Below are 23,084 nucleotides of genomic sequence, written 5' to 3'. Positions count from 1 at the left end.
GGAGGTATCGGCAGATGTGATAAACAACAGATATTACGGTATAAGTCCTTCCAGGCAACGAAACACATTTTAATATTTGTCCCATCTCATCTGTGCTTCAACAAATATGAAATGACCTGCACTTTGAGCAAGTTCTAAAATAAGCCATACATTTCTAGAGTAATATAAAAAGCAAAGATGATGAGGTACTGGACCATTCATCAACAAGGTCCCCCTCCTACGGGAAATGTACATGATACAAATGTGTGGAAATATAATAATTACACAATTGTAACACATAGATTTTTAACATGCTAAACCCTTAAACAAACACCTGAAAAGCTAGTTTGGAATGCATTTTTTGTTCCTAAATACATTTGAAATGTATTGGAAACAGGTTACCAAGTCACATACTAGGCATGGATCATGTTCAAATTGCAAACAGAATGTGTTCATCTTGTGTGACATTTCTGGTCGGGCTCTTGCCTATATTCTTTTAGAGACGCCTGTTACGTCTGAGAAAGATATCCACCGTATGACAGTAGGCTGTGCACATTTCGGTGCACTTTACGTAATTGTACAATAACGTTTTTGTATTGTACAATACCATCCACATAAAGAGGTCTCAGCAGGTGGTATTGTCAGGGATAGCTTGGAGATAGCTGAGACACCTCTGCAAATTGTTTTGAAAGTCTGGGCTGGGTCTGACTGAGTATATACAATGCAAGCCTTTCACAGACACATCCACAGTGTTTCATACAAAGACACATTGTCAATGCTAGGCAGGCAGGCAGGCAGGCAGGCAGGCAGGCAGGCAGGCAGGCAGGCAGGCAGGCAGGCAGGCAGGCAGGCAGGCAGGCAGGCAGGCAGGCAGGCAGGCAGGCAGGCAGGCAGGCAGGCACCTCTCCAGTAGACTTTCAAATCACTAAAACAAGTACATAATTTATGGGGAGTGGGCGTTTCTTTATTTTCAGAGCAGAGCATTTCATTCCCTGACAGTGTGCAGTCAAATAAGATCTACGCTATTGGTGAGAATCTAGTGAAAAGACAGGAACGTACACCAAATCTGACCGCTGATTGGTTAGAACATCTTTTTGTCAAAGGCTCGTGGCTCTTTGACTACGGATAGCGTCTTGTTAAACAAATATATATAAAGCCGACAGGCGCTCCACCCGCACAAGAATAATCTAACTTTAGTAATTTTATTGATGAAACAATGTGATTCATATTTGATGTATTAATGAATAATCCAAAGGATTCAATATTCAAGGTTTTGCACTGAAACTGCGTTTGCCTTCTTCAGGTAGGTTTATTTCTTATTTCTTTATTTCTTACGGTTTTCAGCACTGATGGCCACGCCAGAACATGGTCGCATAAAATGTCAATGTGCACGCCGATAGACCCTTTTAATCATGTGCATTTGTATAGAAGGCTCTGTTTTAGTAAATCTCGTATAACATGTAATAGAGCAGCTGTTAGAATGGGAAATTGAAGCCTATTCTGCATGCAGTTTACCCATCCCTGATAATGTGTCGGCTTAATTCGAATGTCTTTTTACAGAAATACCCAATTTGTGTTCATATTTGGCTATGTCGATAATTAGGATAACATAACATATCAGCCGTTTCCATGTAATTATCGATTGTTAGCTAGTAGGCTAAAATAGGCCTCACTGTTGGATGCCTTGACTAAATAATTGACAGTAGAATATCGTTCCACAGTCTCAAAGCTTCTGGATTCGTTTTTACTCGAGCAATTCTTCACCTATGAATATTTTAAAGACAGCTATGCATGCAACCAATGAAAACATCTGAGGGTGGAGACCGGCAGGATGGGGAATGTGTTACATGATTGTCTTCCCATTCAACGATCGCTCTACGATACCATTTTTGCTTAGCACTCAATCATTTACGTGGCCTCCTCTTCTTGTCCCCTTACCTTTTTCAACTCTAACATGGTCATGGGAGGAGTGCACAAGTGGAATACAATTCTCAGTAGCATAGGCATTCTTTCGCTTGAATTGCGTTTTGAAATAAATGCAAATAAAGTAGCAATTGGGAGTTTTAGTAAGCTGGAAATTTACTGAAGACTATTAATATGCACCCGTGTGTAGGCCTAGGCTACATAATGCACATCTTTGCGCTGCTGACAATGCAAATATACACTAGCAGCCTAAAGTACACTGCTTTATTTCTTATATTTTTTTGTAAGATTTTATTGAGGATTTTAGACAGTAGACAAAAGACAATAGACTACTTAACATTTCAGACATAGATCCACTAAACTAGACATTACCTTGGCTGGGACTTAATGCCCAACCTTCAACATAAAGAAAAAAGACAAAAAACACCAACTCAGACATACAGTACCAATCAAAAGTTTGGACAGACCTACTCATTGAAGGGTTTTTGTGAAGCATTTTTACAGGCTGCAATCTGAGGTGCAGGTAATTGCCAATTTCTGAGGCTGGTAACTCTAATGAATTTATCCTCTGCAGCACAGGTAACTCTCGGTCTTCCTTTCCTGTGGAGGTCCTCATGAGAGCCAATTTCATCATATCGGTTTTTGCGACTGCACTTGAAGAAAACGTTTTTGAAATGTCCCGTATTGACTGACCTTCGTTTCCTAAAGTAATGATGGACTGTCGTTTCTCTTTTCTTATTTGAACTGCCATAATATGGACTTGGTCTTTTACCAAACAGGGCTATTTCTGTATACCAAGCCTACCTTGTCACAACACAACTGATCGGCTCAAACACATTGAGAAGGAAAGAAATTCAAGAAATTAACAAGGCACACCTTTTAATTGAAATGCATTCCAGGCGACTACCTCATGAAGCTTGTTGAGAGAATGCCAAGAGTGTGCAAAGCTGTAAAGCTTTTGTTATTAAGGCAAAAGGTGGCTACTTTGAAGAACCTCAAATATAAAATATTGTCACACCCTGATCTGTTTCACCTGTCTTTGTGCTTGCCTCCACCCCCCTCCGGGTGTCTACAATCTTCCCCATTATCCCCAGGGTATTTATACCTGTGTTCTCTGTTTGTCTGTTGCCAGTTTGTTTTGTGAAACCTACCAGAGTTTTTCCACTTTCTTCTGTCTGTTCTAGTTCCTGTTTTCTAGTTTTTCCCGGTTTTGACCATTCTGCCTGCCCAGACCCTGCCTGCTGTTCTGTACCTTGCCATACCACACTGGAATATTGATCCCTACCTGCTCTGACCTTGAGACTCCCTGCCGTTCTGGACCTTTTGTACCCTATCTGGATTACTGACCTCTGCCTACCTGTTGTTTTGCCTGCCCCTGTAACTAGTAATACACTTTTGTTACTTTGACACTCTGCATATGGGTCTTACCTGAAACGTGATACATATGTTTTGATTTGTTAAACAGTTTTGGTTTACTACATGATTCCATATGTGTTATTTCATAGTTTTGATGTCTTCACTATTATTCTACAATGAGTAGGTGTGTCCAAACTTTTGCTTGGTACTGTACTTAGATTTCAACAAACATTAATGACATCATACTTGCTCAAACCTTCATGTTCCTACAGTATCCATACCCATCTTGTTTGTTCTCATAATAACATGCTTTCTTATTTTTCATCATTTTGGTATTTCATGGGCTTGTAATACTTTATGCCATATGGCTTCAAATTGTTCTATTTTATTTCTATCATTAGGCCACATTTTTTCAATATTTTAATAATAATGCATTTGATTCATCTATTGATAGAAGATCATTTGATTTCCATTTCCCCTCAAAATTATTGACGAGAAAATAATGATCCAACCCATCGGATATCTCACTTCACCCTCATATGCCATGTCTTGAAATACGCAGATAGATGGATTAAAAGTAAACTTACATTGTAAAACTTCTGATAGCCAACTTTCTAACTCCTCCCATAACTTTTGTACTTCATAGCACTCCCAGAAGGCATGAATTATTGAGTAATTGTTTGTTTTACATTTAAGACATGACTCTACCATTGTGTTGTAGAATTTGTGTATTTTGTCTCTTGTATAATACATTCTTGTAACGTTCGTCGTCTGAAGAAGGATCGGACCAAAGCGCAGCGTGGTAAGTGTTGATGATTTTTTATTAGAACACTATAACAAAATAACAAGAGAATAAATGAAACCGTCCTGTAAGATGCAAAACACTAAACAGAAAATAACTACCCACAAAAACCATGTGGGAAAAAGCTACCTAAGTATGGTTCTCAATCAGAGACACCGATAGACAGCTACCTCTGATTGAGAACCACACCCGGCCAAACACAAAGAAATACAAAACATAGAAAATGAACATAGAATGCCCACCCAAATCACACTGTGACAATTCTATACATTAGTTTATACTTGGTTAAGCGTACATTTTTGGTAGCTGTAATTTTGTTATTTATGTTCCAACACTTCCATCTTGTGCCAATATCAGTTATTTTTATGTCTTGATTCCAATAATTTATATATTATATATTTAAGAGATTGTCAGTTGGATAGGCTCTCTGCAAGGTTTTGTAGGCTATATCTTACCTATCATATGAGTATCCTTTTCTGACTCAAATAGGATATCCTCAACATTGCTTGGATGTAAAAAAATATTTCAGATCGAAAGTACGTCATATAAAACTGTTAAATTGCATATATTCGAGAGAGAAAAAAGTACACTGCTTTGTTTCCGATGTAGACATTATAAAGATATCTGTTAAATGAAATAATCTAACAAGCTAATCTACCCCCTCCACCCACCCCCAGTACTAAACCAAAGCCCAAAAATCTAAGCATTGTCATATCATGCAACACACATAGACCTAATGCATATGGATTAGGGTCTAAATCCTCATCAGAAATGATAGCTCATGGCCAGATAGATATTATTGACTGACTGTGAACTCATTCTCTGCTCTCATCTCCTGTATCTAGTTTGCCATGGCGACTGTGGTGATGGAGCAGATTGGTCGCCTGTTCATCAATGCTCAACAGTTGCGTCAGATTCCTCAGCTGCTCGAGTCGGCCTTCCCTACTCTGCCCTGCACTGTGAAAGCCCATGACGTGCCCTGGGTGTTCCGTGAGCCTCACATCATTGGAGGCTACAGGCAGCCGGACCACAGTTGGCGCTACTACTTCCTCACCCTCTTCCAGAGGCACAACGAGGCACTCAACGTTTGGACCCACCTGCTGGCCGCCTTCATCATCCTGGTCAAGTGCCAGGAGCTGTCCGAGACAGTGGATTTCCTCCGTGACCCCCACGCCCAGCCCCTGTTTATCGTCCTCCTCTCAGCCTTCACCTACTTGTCGTTCAGTGCCCTGGCCCACCTGCTCAACGCCAAGTCCGAGCTCTCCCACTACACCTTCTACTTCCTGGACTATGTGGGCGTGGCCATATACCAGTATGGCAGCGCCCTTGCCCACTATTACTACGCCATCGAGGAGGGCTGGCACGCCCGGGTGCGAGGGATCTTCCTGCCCACCGCAGCGTTCCTGGCCTGGTTCTCGTGCTTCGGCTGCTGCTACGGAAAGTATGCCAGCCCGAGGCTGCCCAAGTTTGCCCACAAGCTCTTCCAGGTGGTTCCCTCGGGCCTGGCCTACTGCCTGGACATCAGCCCCGTGCTGCACCGCATCTACAGCTGCCACCAGCAGGAGGGGGGCTGCTCCAACCAGGCTGTGGCTTACCACCGCTACCAGGTACTCTTTTTCCTGGTGAGCGCCTACTTCTTTGCCTGTCCCCACCCAGAGTGCTGGCTGCCCGGGCGATGTGACTTCATTGGCCAGGGCCACCAGATCTTCCACGTGTTCCTGGTGCTGTGCACTCTGGTGCAGATCGAGGCGACACGCATAGACTACATTGAGCGGAGGCCCCTCTACGAGCGTCTCCACGGCAACCTGGCCCACGACACAGTGGCGCTCTTCGTCTTTACAGCATGTTGCAGCGCGCTCACTGCCTTCTACGTGCGGAAACGTGTGCAGGCGCAAATGCTTGAGAAAGTGGAGTAGGAGCTGTCAGGACAGAGGGATAAATTAGGATAAGGGAGAAAGACTTTAATCTGATTTACACTGGGAAGCTAAAAAGACAAGAGATTAAACAAATCAGACTGTTGATTTTGGCCTGCCAAATGACATTTTAAACTGGCAACATAGACTTTGTCTTGCGATGTTGACCTTCCAGGAAGACAGAAAAACCTGGTAGGTTCTGTCTGTCACAGCACAAGCAGAACCTGTAACACTTCAAATAACATTGCTTCACTTCACAGAGATGGTAAAATGAAGGTTGGAATTGAGACTTTTTTATTGTGTTGATTTTCCTCTTAATTTTCCACTCGCTACTGTGAGATCACATGTCATGGCCTAGCTATCTACTGAATAGTCAGAATGACTTTTTGACTTTATACAGTATTGACTGACCAACTCCAAGCATGACACAAACCATCTCAATAGAGGTATGCAGGAAAGAATGGAAAGTATATTCACATTGCCCTTAAGTGCATAATCAAATAAATAATTATAATAAGAATTTAAAATAAGAATTTCTCACCAGCTTTTATTTCTTAAAAATACAATGTGAGTTTCAAAGTGATTTGACTCCCAAGTCAAATGTTAGTGCTTAACAAAGACCAGTATTATTTTTTTTATTCCTTGGTTATCCCATGATATTCCAGCGAGCTGCAGTCAACACTGCCAAATGACTCATTCTCTGTGTTTTATCTACCATTTTCTCTGCCCATTTTCTCCAAAGCTATGTTTTCTAAGTGATTGAGATGCCTTTACGGACTGTCAGATATAATAGACTGGCAGTTAGACTTGGCTAGAGGCATAGAGCACACAATTTGCAAACCAAACCGAACATTTCTCCTCTAAGATACATAAATTGGCCATTTTACTAACATGCGGATTTATCATGTCAAAGAACAAAGCTGGCACTCTTAGGAGAGTTGGCGTAAGAAATGGATGGAATTATGTGCCCAAGATTACAAAGATGTCTCTTTGTCGTTGTGATAATATTCCTTTTGTATTCAAAGGGCTGGAACTTCAGCTTTTGCTTTGTCACACCCGATGATGTCAATGCCTTTGTGTGTATTGTTCAGTCTTTTCATGGACTTGACTTTACGCACAAAAGGGCTGTCTGAGTACTGAGTATGGTGACTTACTGTTTGTATATTTGTATATGTATGGTTGGGTATGTATGTGCCTTGAAGCATGTCTCTTTGCGTGTATATAGGTTTGTGTGTGATTCAGATGTGAATGTGTTTGAAAGCCTGTCTTTGCACTGCTTTCTTGTATTCGAGACCCTCCTCAAGAACATTGTAGTCCTTTAACATCCTCTCAAGTCTCTTAGGGTGACATTTTAAGTCTGTCACACAGCAGCGAAAGGTGAAAAAAATGACTCACAATAGAGCTGGATTTATTTTAAAACCTATTTTTATGATGTCCATGAAACTGTGGCAATAATATATTTAGATCTAAAGTAAACAATGCATTTATTACACAGGTACTCAAATCAGGACCAGGAGACAATCATTCCAATACTCAATTTGAATGAAATGCCATTTAAAATGTTCATTTTAGATGAATAAGATAATGTTGCCCTTGTGTTCTGTTGTGAGATGCCTCCTAAAACGTATGTCATTTTATATGTGCTGATCAGATGGAGGTTTGAGGTGGCATTGAACTTTACAGACCTGAGAGCACTGACGGGTTTGGGTTCAGCCAAAGTCACTGATAATGTCACCTATAAAGCTTAGACTAATATCTAACAGGTGACGAAAAGGTTAAATCATGACCGACTTACAGGTAACTGCCAAAATAAAGGAAACACTTAAGGAAATGAGGGATACAAAGTATATTGAAAGCAGGTGCTTCCACACAGATGTGATCCTGAGTTAATTAGGCAATTAACTTAGGATGCCACCATGCTTAGGATCATGTATAAAAATGCCCAGTTGCCCATTATTTTGGCTACCATGGCTAGAAGAAGAGAGCTCAGTGACTATGAGAGGGGTCTCAAAAGATCATAGGGGGTTTAAAGTGTGTGTGTGTGTGTGTGTGTGTGTGTGTGTGTGTGTCTCAGTCACCAGATCTCAACCCAATTGAACACTTATGGGAGATTCTGGAGTGGCGCCTGAAACAGCGTTTTCTACCACCATCAACAAAACACCAAATTATGGAATTTCTCATGGAAGAATGATGTCGCATCCCTCATATAGAGTTCCAGATACTTGTAGAATTTAAGCCAAGGAGTATTGACGCTGTTCTGGTGGCTCGTGCTGGCCCAACTTCCTATTAAGAAACTTTATGTTGGCGTACCTTTATTTTGGCAGTTACCTGAATTTGAATTGTTATGGTTTCACTGATAAAGTGGTTGCAATGCTTCTACACCTTCTACACCTGCATTGCTTGCTGCTTGGGGTTTTAGGCTGGGTGTCTGTACAGCACTTTGTGACATCAGCTGATGTAAGAAGGGCTTTATAAATACATTTGATTGATTAATTGATTGCAATGACTACAATACAATGATTGTGACCCCTAGTATCCAAACTACGCGCCATTCCTAACACAAGCGCCATTCCTAACACAAACCACCTCTGAGTTATATAACTGTTAACCTTGATACTACTGACTCTCACTGTCCTGCACGGAACCTAATTCTAACCACTGTATCCAGTTTTACCCAGCATTGCTACTGGTAGGTTACTGTTTTTTGTCAGGAATCTTGTTCTGGAGGCAGCTCTGCAGGGTGGTCACTAGCTGGCACAGCCACAAAGTCATTCAATTTGATTTTAACCACACTGCATACCCCAGAGGTGGCACCACAGGTACCAGAGTGGTGTGACAGAAAAATTATTCTGGGACCCGTAGTTTTTCCTGATCTGATAACCTAACCAGATAAAACTCATTACTTTATACAGTATGACGTGATTAATCTGTTGTAAAAAGGATGAATATGGGCTATGATGGGACCAGAGTTGAAAAGCATGTCAAACTGCCTTATAGTTGTTCATATTACTAGAACGACTAGGGGGGTTTCCTATATACAGTCGTGGCCAAAAGTTTTGAGAATGACACAAATATTCATCTTCACAGTCTGCTGCCTCAGTTTGTATGATGTTCATTTGCATATACTCCAGAATGTTATGAAGAGTGATCAGATGAATTGCAATTAATTGCAAAGTCCCTCTTTGCCATGCAAATGAACTGAATCCCCCCAAAACATTTCCACTGCATTTCAGCCCTGCCACAAAAGGACCAGCTGACATCATGTCAGTGATTCCCTCATTAACACAGGTGTGAGTGTTGACGAGGACAAGGCTGGAGATCACTCTGTCATGCTGATTGAGTTCGAATAACAGACTGGAAGCTTCAAGAGAAGGGTGGTGCTTGGAATCATTGTTCTTCCTCTGTCAACCATGGTTACCTGCAAGGAAACACGTGTCGTCATCATTGATTTGCACAAAAAGGGCTTCACAGGCAAGGATATTGCTGCCAGTAAGATTGCACCTAAATCAAACATTTACCGGATCATCAAGAACTTCAAGGAGAGTGGTTCAATTGTTGTGAAGAAGGCTTCAGGGTGCCCAAGAAAGTCCAGCAAGCGCCAGGACCATCTCCTAAAGTTGATTCAGCTGCGGGACCGGGGCACCACCAGTACAGAGCTTGCTCAGGAATGGCATCAGGCAGGTGTGAGTGCATCTGCACGACTTTTGGAGGATGACCTGGTGTCAAGAAGGGCAGCAAAGAAGCCACTTTTCTCCAGGAAAAACATCAAGGACAGACTGATATTCTACAAAAGGTACAGGGATTGGACTGCTGAGGACTGGGGTAAAATCATTTTCTCGGATTAATCCCCTTTCCGATTGTTTGGGGCATCTGGAAAAAAGCTTGTCTGGAGAAGACAAGGTGAGCGCTACCATCAGTCCTGTGTCATGTCAACAGTAAAGCATCCTGAGACCATTCATGTGTGGGGTTGCTTCTCAGCCAAGGGAGTGGGCTCACTCACAATTTTGACTAAGAACACAGTCATGAATAAAGAATGGTACCAACACATCCTCCGAGAGCAACTTCTCCTAACCATCCAGGAACAGTTTGGTGATGAATAATGCCTTTTCCAACATGATGTTGCACCTTGCCATAAGGCAAAAGTGATAACTAAGTGGCTTGGGGAACAAAACCTTGATATTTTGGGTCCATGGCCAGGAAACTCCCCAGACCTTAATTCCATTGAGAACTTGTGGTCAATCCTCAAGAGACGGGTGGACAAACAAAAACCTACAAATTCTGACAAACTCCAAGCATTGATTATGCAAGAATGGGCTGCCATCAGTCAGGATGTGGCCCAGAAGTTAATTGACAGCATGCCAGGGCGGATTGCAGAGGTCTTGAAGAAGAAGGGTCAACACTGCAAATATTGACTCTTTGCATCAACTTCATGTAATTGTCAATAAAAGCCTTTGACACTTACGAAATGCTTGTAATTGTACTTCAGTATTCCATAGTAACATCTGACAAAAATATCTAAAGACACTGAAGCTGCAAACTTTGTAAAAATGTATATTTGTGTCATTCTCAAAACTTTTAGCCGCGACTGTACATACACAGAGAAAGCAACGTTATTGGACAATACAACTCACAGGGCTGAGCTTGTTTTATGCAGGTTTGCAATGTTTAGTCCTGCCCTATGCAACTGTAGGCCTAATTAAACATTTACTCACAGTCTATGTCAGCTATTGTGTTTATTGATTAATAAGCCCTGAATAAATACATCAAACAAATACAATGTACAAAATTACAAAACATATTAAGAAAAACAGACACATTACTCTGAACTGAGCAAGGGGACCAGAACATATCATTTCAGAGAGCTCTGTAAATTGTTCCACATAAACCACTAGATGCTGTTTTCCATTTTGCCCTTAGGTGGTGGGCCGCTTTGCATCTAAGGAGAGAGCAGCATTTTCTTGTGTTAATCTACAAAGCACTCATGCAGAAACTTACTATGTATCTATCATCATTAATTCCATTTAGATGCACAAATGATCAAACCCGGTCTCAGGCTTGGTTTCCACAGAGTCTCCACATAGTTGGGTAAAGACTTACCCTTTAAGTGTAAATGCTGCTGCATGCATATAGATAACATCCCCATAGTCTAAAATAGACGTACAGTTGAAGTTGGAAGTTTACATACAACTTAGCCTAATACATTTAAACTTAGATTTTCACAATTCCTGACATTTAATCCTAATACGAATTCCCTGTCTTAGGTCAGTTAATTATAACCACTTTATTTTAAGAATGTGAAATGTCAGAATAGTAGTAGAGAGAATGATTTATTTCAGCTTTTAATTCTTTCATCACATTCCCAGTTGGTCAGTAGCATTGCGTTCAATTGTTTAACTTGGGTCAAACGTTTCAGGTAGCCTTCCACAAGCTTCCCACAATAAGTTGGGTGAATTTTGGCCCATTCCTCCTGACAGAGCTGGTGTAACTGAGTCAGGTTTGTAGGCCTCCTTGCTCACACAAGCTTTTTCAGTTTTGCCCACAAATTGTCTATAGGATTGAGGTCAGGGTTTTGTGATTGCCACTCCAATACCTTGACTTTGTTGTCCTTAAGCCATTTAGCCACAACTTTGGAAGTATGCTTGGGGTCATTGTCCATTTGGAAGACCCATTTGCGACCAAGCTTTAGCTTCCTGACTGATATCTTGAGATGTTGCTTCAATATATCCACATAATTTCCCCCACTCATGATGCCATCTATTTTGTGAAGTGCACGAGTCCCTCCTGCAGCAAAGCACCCCCACAACATGATGCTTCCACCGCCGTGCTTCATGGTTGGGATGGTGTTCTTCGGCTTGCAAGCCTCCCCCTCTTTCCTCCAAACATAATGATGGTCATTATGGCCAAACAGTTATATTTTTGTTTCATCAGACCAGAGGACATATCTCCAAAAAGTATGATCTTTGTCCCCATGTGCAGTTGCAAACCGTAGTCTGGCTTTTTTATGGCAGCTTTGGAGCAGTGGCTTCTTCCTTGCTGAACGGCCATTCAGGTTATGTCATTATAGGACTCGTTTTACTGTGGATATAGATACTTTTGTACCTGTTTCCTCCAGCATCTTCACAAGGTCCTTTGCTGTTGTTCTGGGATGGATTTGCACTCTACGCACCAAAGTACGTTCATCTCCAGGAGATAGAACGCGTCTCCTTCCTGAGCGGTATGACGGCTGCGTGGTCCCATGGTGTTTATACTTGCATACTATTGTTTGTACAGATTAAACGTGGTACCTTCAGGCATTTGGAAATTGCTCCCAAGGATGAACCAGACTTGTGGAGGTCTACAATTGTTGTTCTGAGGTCTTGGCTGATTTCTTTTGATTTTCCCATGATGTCAAGCAAATAAGCACTGAGTTTGAAGGTAGGCCTTGAAATACATCCACAGGTACATCTCCAATTGACTCAAATGATGTCATTTAGCCTATCAGAAGCTTCTAAAGCCATGACATAATTTTCTGGAATTTTCCAAGCTGTTTAAAGGCACAGTCAACTTAGTGTATGTAAACTTCTGACCGACTAGAATTGTGATACAGTGAATTATAAGTGAAATAATCTGACTGTAAACAATTGTTGGAAAAATGACTTGTGTCATGCACAAAGTAGATGTCCTAACCGACTTGCCAAAACTATAATTTGTTAACAAGAAATTTGTGGAATGGTTGAAAAATGTGTTTTAATGACTCCAACCTAAGTATATGTAATTTTCCAATTTCAACTGTACAAGTGGCCTGGACAATTTCCTTCCTATTAACAAAAGTAAGACATTCTTTTTTTCTGTAAAAGAAACCAACCTTGAACTTCAACTTCTTCACCAGCTCAGTAACATGTTTCATAAATGACAGTTTGTCATCAAGCCAGATACCAAGATAATTGTCGGAAGGAACTCGCTCAATTTGTGTACCGTTCAAACTAGTCATTACAAATTTATTTAAATCTGGTTTATGGGACCTAGAAAAAAGCATGTGTTTTGTTTTGTTTGCATTTAGTTAATACTCTTACACAAAGAGATTGCCGTTATAAAACTGCAGTAAAAGTGCAGTAACTGCAGTCAACTGTGATATTTTGAACACAGTAATTCCAGAATAACTGCAGTGTACTGCTCTTGAACTGCAGTTATACTGCACTGTAACTGCAGTTACACTGCAAAATTACAGCAGTGAAAAAAGCAGTTTATTTTGGACTCTGCAGACTGCAGTTATACTGTGCTCTAACTGCAGCTATTGTGCAGTGTACTGCAGTTATATTGCACTCTGGTTGCAATCTTTTTTATCAAGGGAAATTTTCTTACGGGTAATTTTAGATTGTAAAGTCTAGGTAGTTTGAATATTTGAAAATTAACCAAATTTGATTCCATTCACATTTTCTCACAAACAAATGGCCGATAAATAAACAACGCTACCACTTAATTTACCCTGGCCAGAGAGACAGGTTGCGTAATAGGCTAGACAGTTGTTAGTAGCTTACAGTAGATCAGACTGACGTGTCTACACTTGACAATTACATGCGACTTCTGTTATCAGATTACGAAGATCGCATTGAAAGGTCTGGTTGAGTGCTTTGCTTTTGTGGTCTGATTGTGTTCAGATCTGTCTGACCACTTCAAGAGGTGGTCAAGGATGCATTGTGAGGCCTCCCGGGTGGCGCAGTGGTCTAGGGCACTGCATCGCAGTGCTAACTGCGCCACCAGAGTCTCTGGGTTCGCCCCCAGGCTCTGTCGCAGCCGGCCGCGACCGGGAGGTCCGTGGGGCGACGCACAATTGGGCCAGCGTCGTCCGGGTTAGGGAGGGTTTGGCCGGTAGGGATTTCCTTGTCTCATCGCGCTCCAGCGACTCCTGTGGCGGGCTGGGTGCAGTGCGCGCTAACCAAGGGGGGCCAGGTGCACGGTGTTTCCTCCGACACATTGGTGCGGCTGGCTTCCGGGTTGGAGGCGCGCTGTGTTAAAGAAGCAGTGCGGCTTGGTTGGGTTGTGCTTCGGAGGACGCATAGCTTTTGACCTTCGTCTCTCCCGAGCCCGTACGGGAGTTGTAGCGATGAGACAAGATAGTAATTACTAGCGATTGGATACCACGAAAATTGGGGATAAAAGGGGATAAAATAAAAAAAAATAAAAAAAGGATGCATTGTGTGCGGATTGCTCCTCTGTCTTCATGCAATCAGGCTATGGCAAGCGCATACAGTGGGCTACGTCATCAGCACTCCAGAAAACAAGTTTTTTGGGACCGAGACCCACCTTTTCATTATAATGTTGGAGGAAATACGTTCCTCACGCGCTAGGAACGTATTTTCTGGCCTCATAAATGCTAGCCAGCTAGCTAATATTTAGAAAAACATTTGTTTTGTTTGGCTACAGAGGGTAGCTGGATAGTTAGCTACAGTAGTTAGCTGCTGCCATCTGTGTTATCATATTTTGCCTATGCCACCATTTGTAGAATGCATACTGGCATTTGAATATAGCACGGGAAAAGGAAATATCAGATTTACATAAGTTTTCATATATAGACCCTTTACTCAGTACTTTTCTGAAGCACCTTTCGCAGCGATTACAGCCTCGCGTCTTCTTGGGTATGACGGGACAAGCTTGGCAAACTTGTTTTTGGGGAGTTTCTCCCATTCTTCTCCAGGTATCCTCTCAAGCTCTGTCAGTTGTAATGTGGAGCGTTGCTGCACAGCTATTTCAGGTCTCTACAAAGATGTTCAATCAGGTTCAAGTCCGGGCGCTGGCTGGGATACTCAAGGACATTGTTTATTTATTTATTTTGATTTAACTAGACAGGTCAGTTAAGAACAAATTCTTACTTACAAATGACGGCCTACCCCGGCGAAAAACCCGGACAACGCTGAGCCAATTGTGCTCCGTCCTATAGGACTCCCAATCATGGCTGGTTGTGATACAGCCTGGAATTGAACCAGGTTCGGTAGTGATACCTCTAGCAGTGAAATGCAGTGCCTTAGACTGCTGCGCCACTCAGGAGCCCAAATTCAGAGACTTGTCCCGAAGCCACTCCTGTGTTATCTTGGCTGTGAGCTTAGGGACGTTGTCCTGTTGGAAGGTGAACCTTCACACCAGTCTGAGGTCTTGAGCACTCTGGAACAGGTTTTCATCAAGGATCTCTCTGCGCTCCGTTCATCTTTCCCTCGATCCTGACTATTTTTTCAGTCCCTGTCGCTGAAATAAATACCCATAGCATCGGACTGCTTTTTCTCGACCACATCTCTGGATTCCTACCGCAAGCTCTGAACCTTTACACTGGATCATCCTAGCTAGCTAGCTGCTATCCGAGTAGCTACTCCTGGCTAATGTCTCTGTCCCGAAGCAAGCACCAGTTAGCCTGGAGCTAGCCTCGAGCTAGGCCCATTTCCCGGCTAGCCAAAGAGGTCCACCAGCCAATTCTTGGGCTACAATACCTCTTTTGCCAATTGGCCTGGACCATTTACTGCTGACACGGAGCCCCGCCGATCCATCACGACTGGTCTGCCGATGTAACCATCCGAGGTGGTCTCAACAGGCTCTTCCATTGCGACGTTGCCGGATTTCCATCTGCTATCCCCGGCCCGCTAGCTGTCTGAATCGCAGTGTCTCCAGCTCGCCTAGCGTAGTAGCGACTACGAAATTGACTCCCTGAAACATCTATTGCTACTCATTGGATCCTACGATCACTCGGCTAGACATGCCTCTCCCTAATGTCAATATGCTTTGTCTATTGCTGTTTTGGTTAGTGATTATTGTCTTATTTCACTATAGAGCCCCTAGCCCAGCCCGATAGGCCTTAGATAGCCATTTTGTTCCACCCCCCACACATGCGTTGACCTCACCTGGCTTAACTGGTGCCTCCAGAAACAAAACCTCTCTCATCGTCACTCAATGCCTAGGTTTACCTCCACTGTACTCACATCCTACCATACCATTGTCTGTACACTATGCCTTGAATCTATTCTTCCGAGCCCAGAAACCTGCTCCTTTTACTTTCTGTTCCGAACGCACTAGACGACCAGTTCTTATAGCCTTTAGCCGTACGCTTATCCTACTCCTTCTCTGTTCCTCTGGTGATGTAGAGGTTAACTTCATTGGGATAGGGGGCGGTATTTTGACGTCCGGGTGAAAAGCGTGTCCAAAGTAAACTGCCTGCTACTCAGGCCCAGAAGCTAGGATATGCATATAATTGGTCGATTTGGATAGAAAACACTCTAAAGTTTCTAAAACTGTTAAAATAATGTCTGAGTATAACAGAACTTATTTGAAAGGCGAAACCCCGAGGACAAACCATCCAGGATTTTTTTTTTGGAGTTCACTGTGTTTTTCCATTATTTTCTATGGGAATCTAGATTTCTGAGGCACCTCGTTGCAGTTCATATGGCTTCCACTAGATGTCAACAGTCTTTAGAAATTGGTTGATGTTTTTCTTTTGAGTAATGAAGAAGTAACCCTTTCCGAGTGTCGAGCCTAGTGGACTGTTTTGTTTGGGGCGCACGACCTTCGCTCACCCAGCTACACAATACCCCATAATGAAAGTCAAAACATGTTTTTAGAAATAGTTGTACATTTTGTTGAAAATAACAACTCGCTCCAATCGCTCGCTCCACTTTCATTTTATCCGCTATTGAACACAGTATATTCCGTCTTCAATATTATCAATTATTTACGTTTTAAAATACCTAAAGTTGGATTAGGAAAGTTGTTTGAAATGTTTGGACCAAGATTACAGGTAATTTATTAGATAATTTGAAGTCATTTTGGGTGAGTTGGAACCGGTGTTTTTCTGAATCAAACGTGCCAAATAAATTGACATTTTGGTGACATAATGATGGAATTTATCGAACAAAAAGACCATTTGTGATGTTTATGGGACATTTGAGTGCCAACAGAAGAAAATTTTCAAAGGTAAGGTGTCGCGCCTGGCGGGTTGAAATATGACTGTCGTGTTTGTATGATGGGGTGCTGTCCTCAGATAATCGCATGGTTTGCTTTCGCCGTAAAGCCTTTTTGAAATCTGACAAGAATTAAACTGTATTTTGGTGTATTGCACTTGTGATCTTATGAAAGTTAAATATTTATAATAATTTAATTTTTGAATTTGGCGCTCTGCCATTTCACCGGATGTTGTCATATCGATCTCGCTAATGGGATTTGATCAATAAGAAGTTTAACCCAGGCCCTGCAGCCCCCAGCACCACTCCCATTCCCCAGGCGCTCTCATTTGTTGACTTTTGTAACCGTAAAAGCCTCGGTTTCATGCATGTTAACTTTAGAAGCCTCTTCCCTAAGTTTGTTTTATTCACTGGGGGGCAGAATTTTTATGTTTGGAAAAATAACGTTCCCAAAGTAAGCTGCCTATTTCTCAGGTCCAGATGCTATAATATACATATAATTGACAGAGTAGGATAGAAAACACTCTAAAGTTTCCAAAACTGTCAAAATATTGTCTGTGGGCCTCCCGGGTGGCGCAGTGTTCTAGGGCACTAGAACACTGCGCCACCAGAGTCTCTGGGTTCGCGCCCAGGCCCTGTCGCAGCCGGCCACGACCGGGAGGTCCGTGGGGCGACGCACAATTGGCATAGCGTCGTCCGGGTTAGGGAGGGTTTGGCCGGTAGGGATATCCTTGTCTCATCGCGCTCCAGCGACTCTATAGCGGGCCGGGCGCAGTGCGCGCTAACCAAGGGGGCCAGGTACACGGTGTTTCCTCCGACACATTGGTGCGGCTGGCTTCCGGGTTGGAGGCGCGCTGTGTTAAGAAGCAGTGCTGCTTGGTTGGGTTGTGCTTCGGAGGACGCATGGCTTTCGACCTTCGTCTCTCCCGAGCCCGTACGGGAGTTGTAGCGATGAGACAAGATAGTAATTACTAGCGATTGGATACCACGAAAATTGGGGAGAAAATGGGGTAAAATTTCTTTAAAAAAAAAAAATTACAAAATATTGTCTGTGAGTATAACAGAACTGATTTTGCAGGCGAAAACCTGAGGAAATCCAACCCGGAAGTGCCTCTTATTTTGAAAAATCACTGTTCCATTGCCTGCCTTTCGTCCATTTAAAGGGATATCAACCAGATTCATTTTCCTATGGCTTCTTCAGGGTGTGAACAGTCTTTAGACATAGCTTCAAGCTTTTATTCTGAAAAATGAGTGAGATTTTTCAATTTGCGTCAGTGGATAGCTGAATGTCCTTCCATTAGTTTATGCACGCGACACTGTTAGCTAGACATTTTCTTTCTCTCAAGTATTGAATAGTTTCCAGTCCAGTTGAAATATTATCGATTAATTATGTTAAAAACAACCTGACGATTGATTATTAAAAACGTTTGACATGTTTCTACGAACTTTACGGATACTATTTGGAATTTTCGTCAACCCTTGATGACCTGCCTAAGGCTGTGGAATACTGAACATAATGCGCCAAACAAATTGAGTTTTTTTGATATATAAATAATCCTTATCGAACAGAAGGAACATTTATTGTGTAACTGGGAGTCTCGTGAGTGCAAACATCTGAAGATCATCAAAGGTAAGCGATTAATTCTATTGCTTTTCTGACTTTCGTGACCAGGTGTTTGTAATGTTTTGTCTAGTAATCGATAAACTCACACAAACGCTTGGATTGCTTTTTCTGTAAAGCATATTTTCAAAATCTGACACGACAGGTGGAAGCTAACAAGCTAAGGTGTGTTTTGCTATATTGCACTTGTGATTTCATGAATATAAATATTTTTAGCAATTTATTTTGAATTTGGCGCTCTGCAATTCAGCGGTTGTTGATGAAAATGATCCCGCTAAAGGGATCCGTGCGTCAAGATTAAGCACACTTCGCAAACCCTGATGTCCTAGTCTTGTCTGAATCATGGCTGAGGAAGGCCACCAAAAATCTTGAAATGTTCATCCCTAACTATAACATCTTCCGACAAGATAGAACTGCCAAAGGAGGCGGAGTTGCAATCTACTGCAGAGATAGCCTGCAGAGTTCTGTCTTACTATCCAGGTCTGTGCCGAAACAATTTGAGCTTCTACTTTTAAAAATCCACCTTTCCAGAAACAAGTCTCTCACCGTTGCCGCTTGTTATAGACCCCCTTCAGCCCCCAGCTGTGCCCTGGACACCATATGTGAATTGATTGCCCCCCATCTATCTTCAGAGTTCGTAATGTTAGCTGACCTAAACTGGAATATGCTTAACACCCCGGCCATCCTACAATCTAAGTTAGATGCCCTCAATCACACAAATTATTAAGGGACCTACCAGGTACAACCCTAAATCCGTAACCATGGGCACCCTCTTAGATATCATCCTGACCAACTTGCTGACACTTCTGCTGTCTTCAACTAGGATCTCAGCGATCACTGCCTCTTTGCCTGTGCGCGTGATGGGTCTGCGGTCAAACGACCCTTATCACTGTCAAATGCTCCCTAAAACACTTCAGTGAGCAGGCCTTTCTAATCAACCTGGCCAGGTTTCCTGGAAGGATATTGACCTCATCCCATCAGTAGAGGATGCCTTGTTGCTCTTTAAAAGTGCTTTCCCCTACATCTTAAATAAGCATGGCCCATTCAAGAAATGTAGAACTAAGAACAGATATAGCCCCTGGTTCACCCCAGACCTGACTGCCCTTGAAAAGCACAAAAACATCCTGTGGTGTTCTGTATTAGCATCGTATAGCTCCCGCGATATGCAACTTTTCAGGGAAGTCAGGACCCAATATACTCAGTCAGTTTGAAAAAGCTAGCCTTAGCTTTCCTAACAGAAATGTGCATCCTGTAGCACTAATTCCAAAAAGTTTTGGAACACTGTAATGTCCATGGAGAATAAGAGCACCTCCTCCCAGCTGCACACTGCACTGAGGCTAGGAAACATTATCACCATTGATAAATCTACAATAATTGATCATTTCAATAAGCTTTTTCTACGGCTGGCCATGCTTTGGCTACCCCTACCCCGGCAAAAATCTCAGCACCCCCTATAGCATCTTGCCCAAGCCCTCCCGCTTCTCCTTCACCCAAATCCAGACAGCTGATGTTCTGAAAGAGCTGCAAAATCGGGATCCCTACAAATCAGCTGGGCTAGACTATCTGGACACTCTTTTTCTAAAATTATCTGCCGAAACTGTTGCAACCCCTATTACTAGCCTTTTCAAGCTCTCTTTCGTATTGTCTGAGATCCCCAAAGATTGGAAAGCTGCCGCAGTCATCATCCTCTTCAAAGAGGGAGACACTCTAGACCCAAACTGCTATAGACCTATATCCATCCTGCCCTGCCTTTCTAAAATCTTTGAATGTCAAGTTAACAAACAGATCACCGACCATTTCGAATCCCACCGCACTTTCTCCACTATGCAATCTGGATTCTGAGCTGGTCATGGGTGCACCGCAGCCACGCTCAAGGTCCTAAACGATATCATAACCGCCATCGATAAAAGACAGTACTGCGCAGCAGTCTTCATCAACCTGGCCAAGGCTTTCGACTATACCAATCATTGCATTCTTATCGGCAGACTCAATAGCCTTGGTTTCTCAAATCACTGCCTCGCCTGGTTCACCAACTGCTTCTCAGATCGATTTGACACACTGAACTCTGAGGGCCTGTTGTCCGGACCTCTGGCAGTCTCTATGGGGGTGCCACAGGGTTCAATTCTCGGGCCGACTCTTTTCTCTGTATATATCAATGATGTCGCTCTTGCTGCTGGTGATTCTCTGATCCACCTCTATGCAGATGACACCATGCTGTATACATCTGGTCCTTCTTTAGGCACTTTGCAAACAAACCTCCAAACGAGCTTCAATGCCATACAACACTCCTTCCAAAGCCTCCAACTGCTTTTAAATGCAAGTAAAACTAAAAGCATGCTCTTCCAGCGATTGCTGCCTGCACCCTCCTGACCGACTAGCATCACTACTCTGGAAGGTTCTGACTTAGAATATGTGGACAACTACAAATACCTAGGTGTCTGGTTAGACTGTAAACTCTCCTTCCAGACTCACATTTGCTCCTTTGCACCCCAGTATCTCTACTTGCACATTCATCTTCTGCACATGTATCACTCCAGTGTTTAATTGCTATATCGTAATTACATCACCACTATGGCCTATTTTATTACCTTACCTCCCTTATCTTACCTAATTTGCACACACTGTATATATACATATTTTTTATTCTACTGTATTATTGACTGTATGTTTGTTTATTCCATGTGTAACTCTGTGTTGTTGTATGTGTTGAACTGCTTTGCTTTATCTTGACCAGACCGCTACAACTTCAGGTGAAACTGGAGGGCGCGCAATTCAAATAAATAATCATAACAATTTTGGATATTAAACATTTAGGTACATATAAGTGTCTTATATCGGTTGAAAGCTTAAATTCTTGTTAATCTAACTGCACTGTCCGATTTACAGTAGCTATTACAGCGAAAACATATCAAAATATTTTTCCACCTGTACAAGTTTCATAAATTCACAAATAGCGATTAAATATTCACTTACTTTTTGAAAATCTTCCTCGGATTTGTCATCCAAAGGGTTCCAGCTAGAACTTGTAGTGTTGTTTTGTTCGATAAAATCCTTCTTTATATCCCAAAAAGTCTGTTTAGTTGGCGCCATCAATTTGAGTAATCCACTCATTCAACATCCAGGGAAAGGAATCCGAAAATCTACCCCTAAACTTTGTTTCAACAAGTCAAAATACGTTTCTATTTACTCCTCAGATACCCTAAAATGTAATCAAACTATAATATTTCTTATGGAAAGAAGTATGTTCACTAGGAAACCGATTTAGCAGGTGCGTCCTGTCTTCATGGCACGCGCAAACACAAATTTCCAAGACTGTGTCCCTGTACTAATACTGATATTTCTTATTAGTTTTTGAAGTTACAAGCCTGAAACCTTGAACATAGACTGCTGACACCCTGTGGAAGCCATAGGAATTGCATCCTGGGAGCTATGCCCTTATACTCGCCATTCTAAGAGGATGGTCTCTCAAACAAAAAACATTTCCGTTTGGTTTTTCAACTACCATATCTATTGTGTTATATTATCCTACATTATTTCAACATTTCTACAAACTTAAGTGTCATCTTTCCAATGATACGAATTATATGCATATCCTGGCTTCAGGGCCTGAGCAACAGGCAGTTTACTTTGGGCACGTCATTCAGGCAGAAATTGAGAAAATTGGGGCCTAGCCCTATTAAGCATTAAGCAAATGCTTATTAAGAAAATCTCAAATCAGCTTCCTATTTCGCAACAAAGCCTCCTTCACTCATGCTGCCAAATATACCCTTGTAAAACTGATTATCCCACCGATCCTTTACTTCGGCGATGTCATTTGCAAAATAGCCTCCAACACTCTACTCAGCAAATTGGATGTAGTCTATCACAGTGCCATCCGTTTTGTTACTAAAGCCCCATATACTACCCACCACTGCGACCTGTACGCTCTTGTTGGCTGGCCCTCACTACATATTCGTTGCCAAACCCACTAGCTCCAGGTCAGCTATAAGTCTATGCTAGGTAATGCCCCACCTTATCTCAGCTCACTGGTCACCATAGCAACACACACCCATAGCACACGCACCAGCAGGTATATTTAACTGGTCATCCCCAAAGCCAACAATTCCTTTGGCCGCCTTTCCTTCCAGTTCTCTGCTGTCAATTATTGGAACGAATTGCAAAAATCACTGAAACTGGAGTCTTCTTTCTCCCTCTCTAACTTTAAGCATCAGCTGTCAGAGCAGCTTACCGATCACTGTACCTGTACACAGCCAATCTGTAAATAGCCCACCCAACTACCTCACCCCCATATTATTACTTACCACCTTGCACCCCAGTATCTCTACTTGCACATCATCATCTGCACATCCATCACTCCAGTGTTAATGCTAAATTGTAATTATTTCGCCTCTATGGCCTATTTATTGCCTACCTCCCTACTCTTCTACATTTGCACACACTGTACATATATTTTTTCTATTGTGTTATTGACTGTACGTTTGTTTATGTGTAACTCTGTGTTGCTTGATGTTGTCACACTGCTTTGCTTTATCTTGGCCCGGTCACAGTTGTAAATGAGAACTTGTTCTCTA

At 42.3% G+C, this 23,084-nt stretch overlaps 1 protein-coding gene across 6 annotated transcripts; it reads left to right on the top strand.

The window, feature by feature from the left end:
- The first annotated feature begins 930 nt into the window (after nucleotides 1-930).
- Nucleotides 931-21,345, top strand: LOC129837470 (membrane progestin receptor alpha-like). 6 transcript variants are annotated; one of them, XM_055903652.1, is made up of 3 exons: nucleotides 931-1,282; nucleotides 4,039-4,060; nucleotides 4,906-21,345. In XM_055903652.1, the coding sequence occupies exon 3, from the start codon at nucleotides 4,912-4,914 to the stop codon at nucleotides 5,974-5,976; it is 1,065 nt and encodes a 354-aa protein (XP_055759627.1). In that variant the 5' UTR covers nucleotides 931-1,282; nucleotides 4,039-4,060; nucleotides 4,906-4,911; the 3' UTR covers nucleotides 5,977-21,345. The 6 variants fall into 6 exon arrangements, with proteins under 6 accessions (XP_055759627.1, XP_055759626.1, XP_055759625.1 ...); XM_055903651.1 differs by having other exon boundaries at nucleotides 4,036-4,060; XM_055903650.1 differs by having other exon boundaries at nucleotides 932-1,282; nucleotides 4,039-21,345.
- Nucleotides 21,346-23,084: the final 1,739 nt, after the last annotated feature.

This window comes from Salvelinus fontinalis, chromosome 38 (genome assembly GCF_029448725.1).
Source record: "Salvelinus fontinalis isolate EN_2023a chromosome 38, ASM2944872v1, whole genome shotgun sequence".
NCBI classification, from domain to species: domain Eukaryota; kingdom Metazoa; phylum Chordata; class Actinopteri; order Salmoniformes; family Salmonidae; genus Salvelinus; species Salvelinus fontinalis.
This window is presented reverse-complemented; position numbering and strand designations above follow the sequence as displayed.

What these genes read in the sequence shown, in the direction of transcription:
- LOC129837470 (XM_055903652.1), top strand. Translation starts at nt 4,912, where the DNA reads ATGGCGACTGTGGTGATGGAGCAGATTGGTCGCCTGTTCATCAATGCT.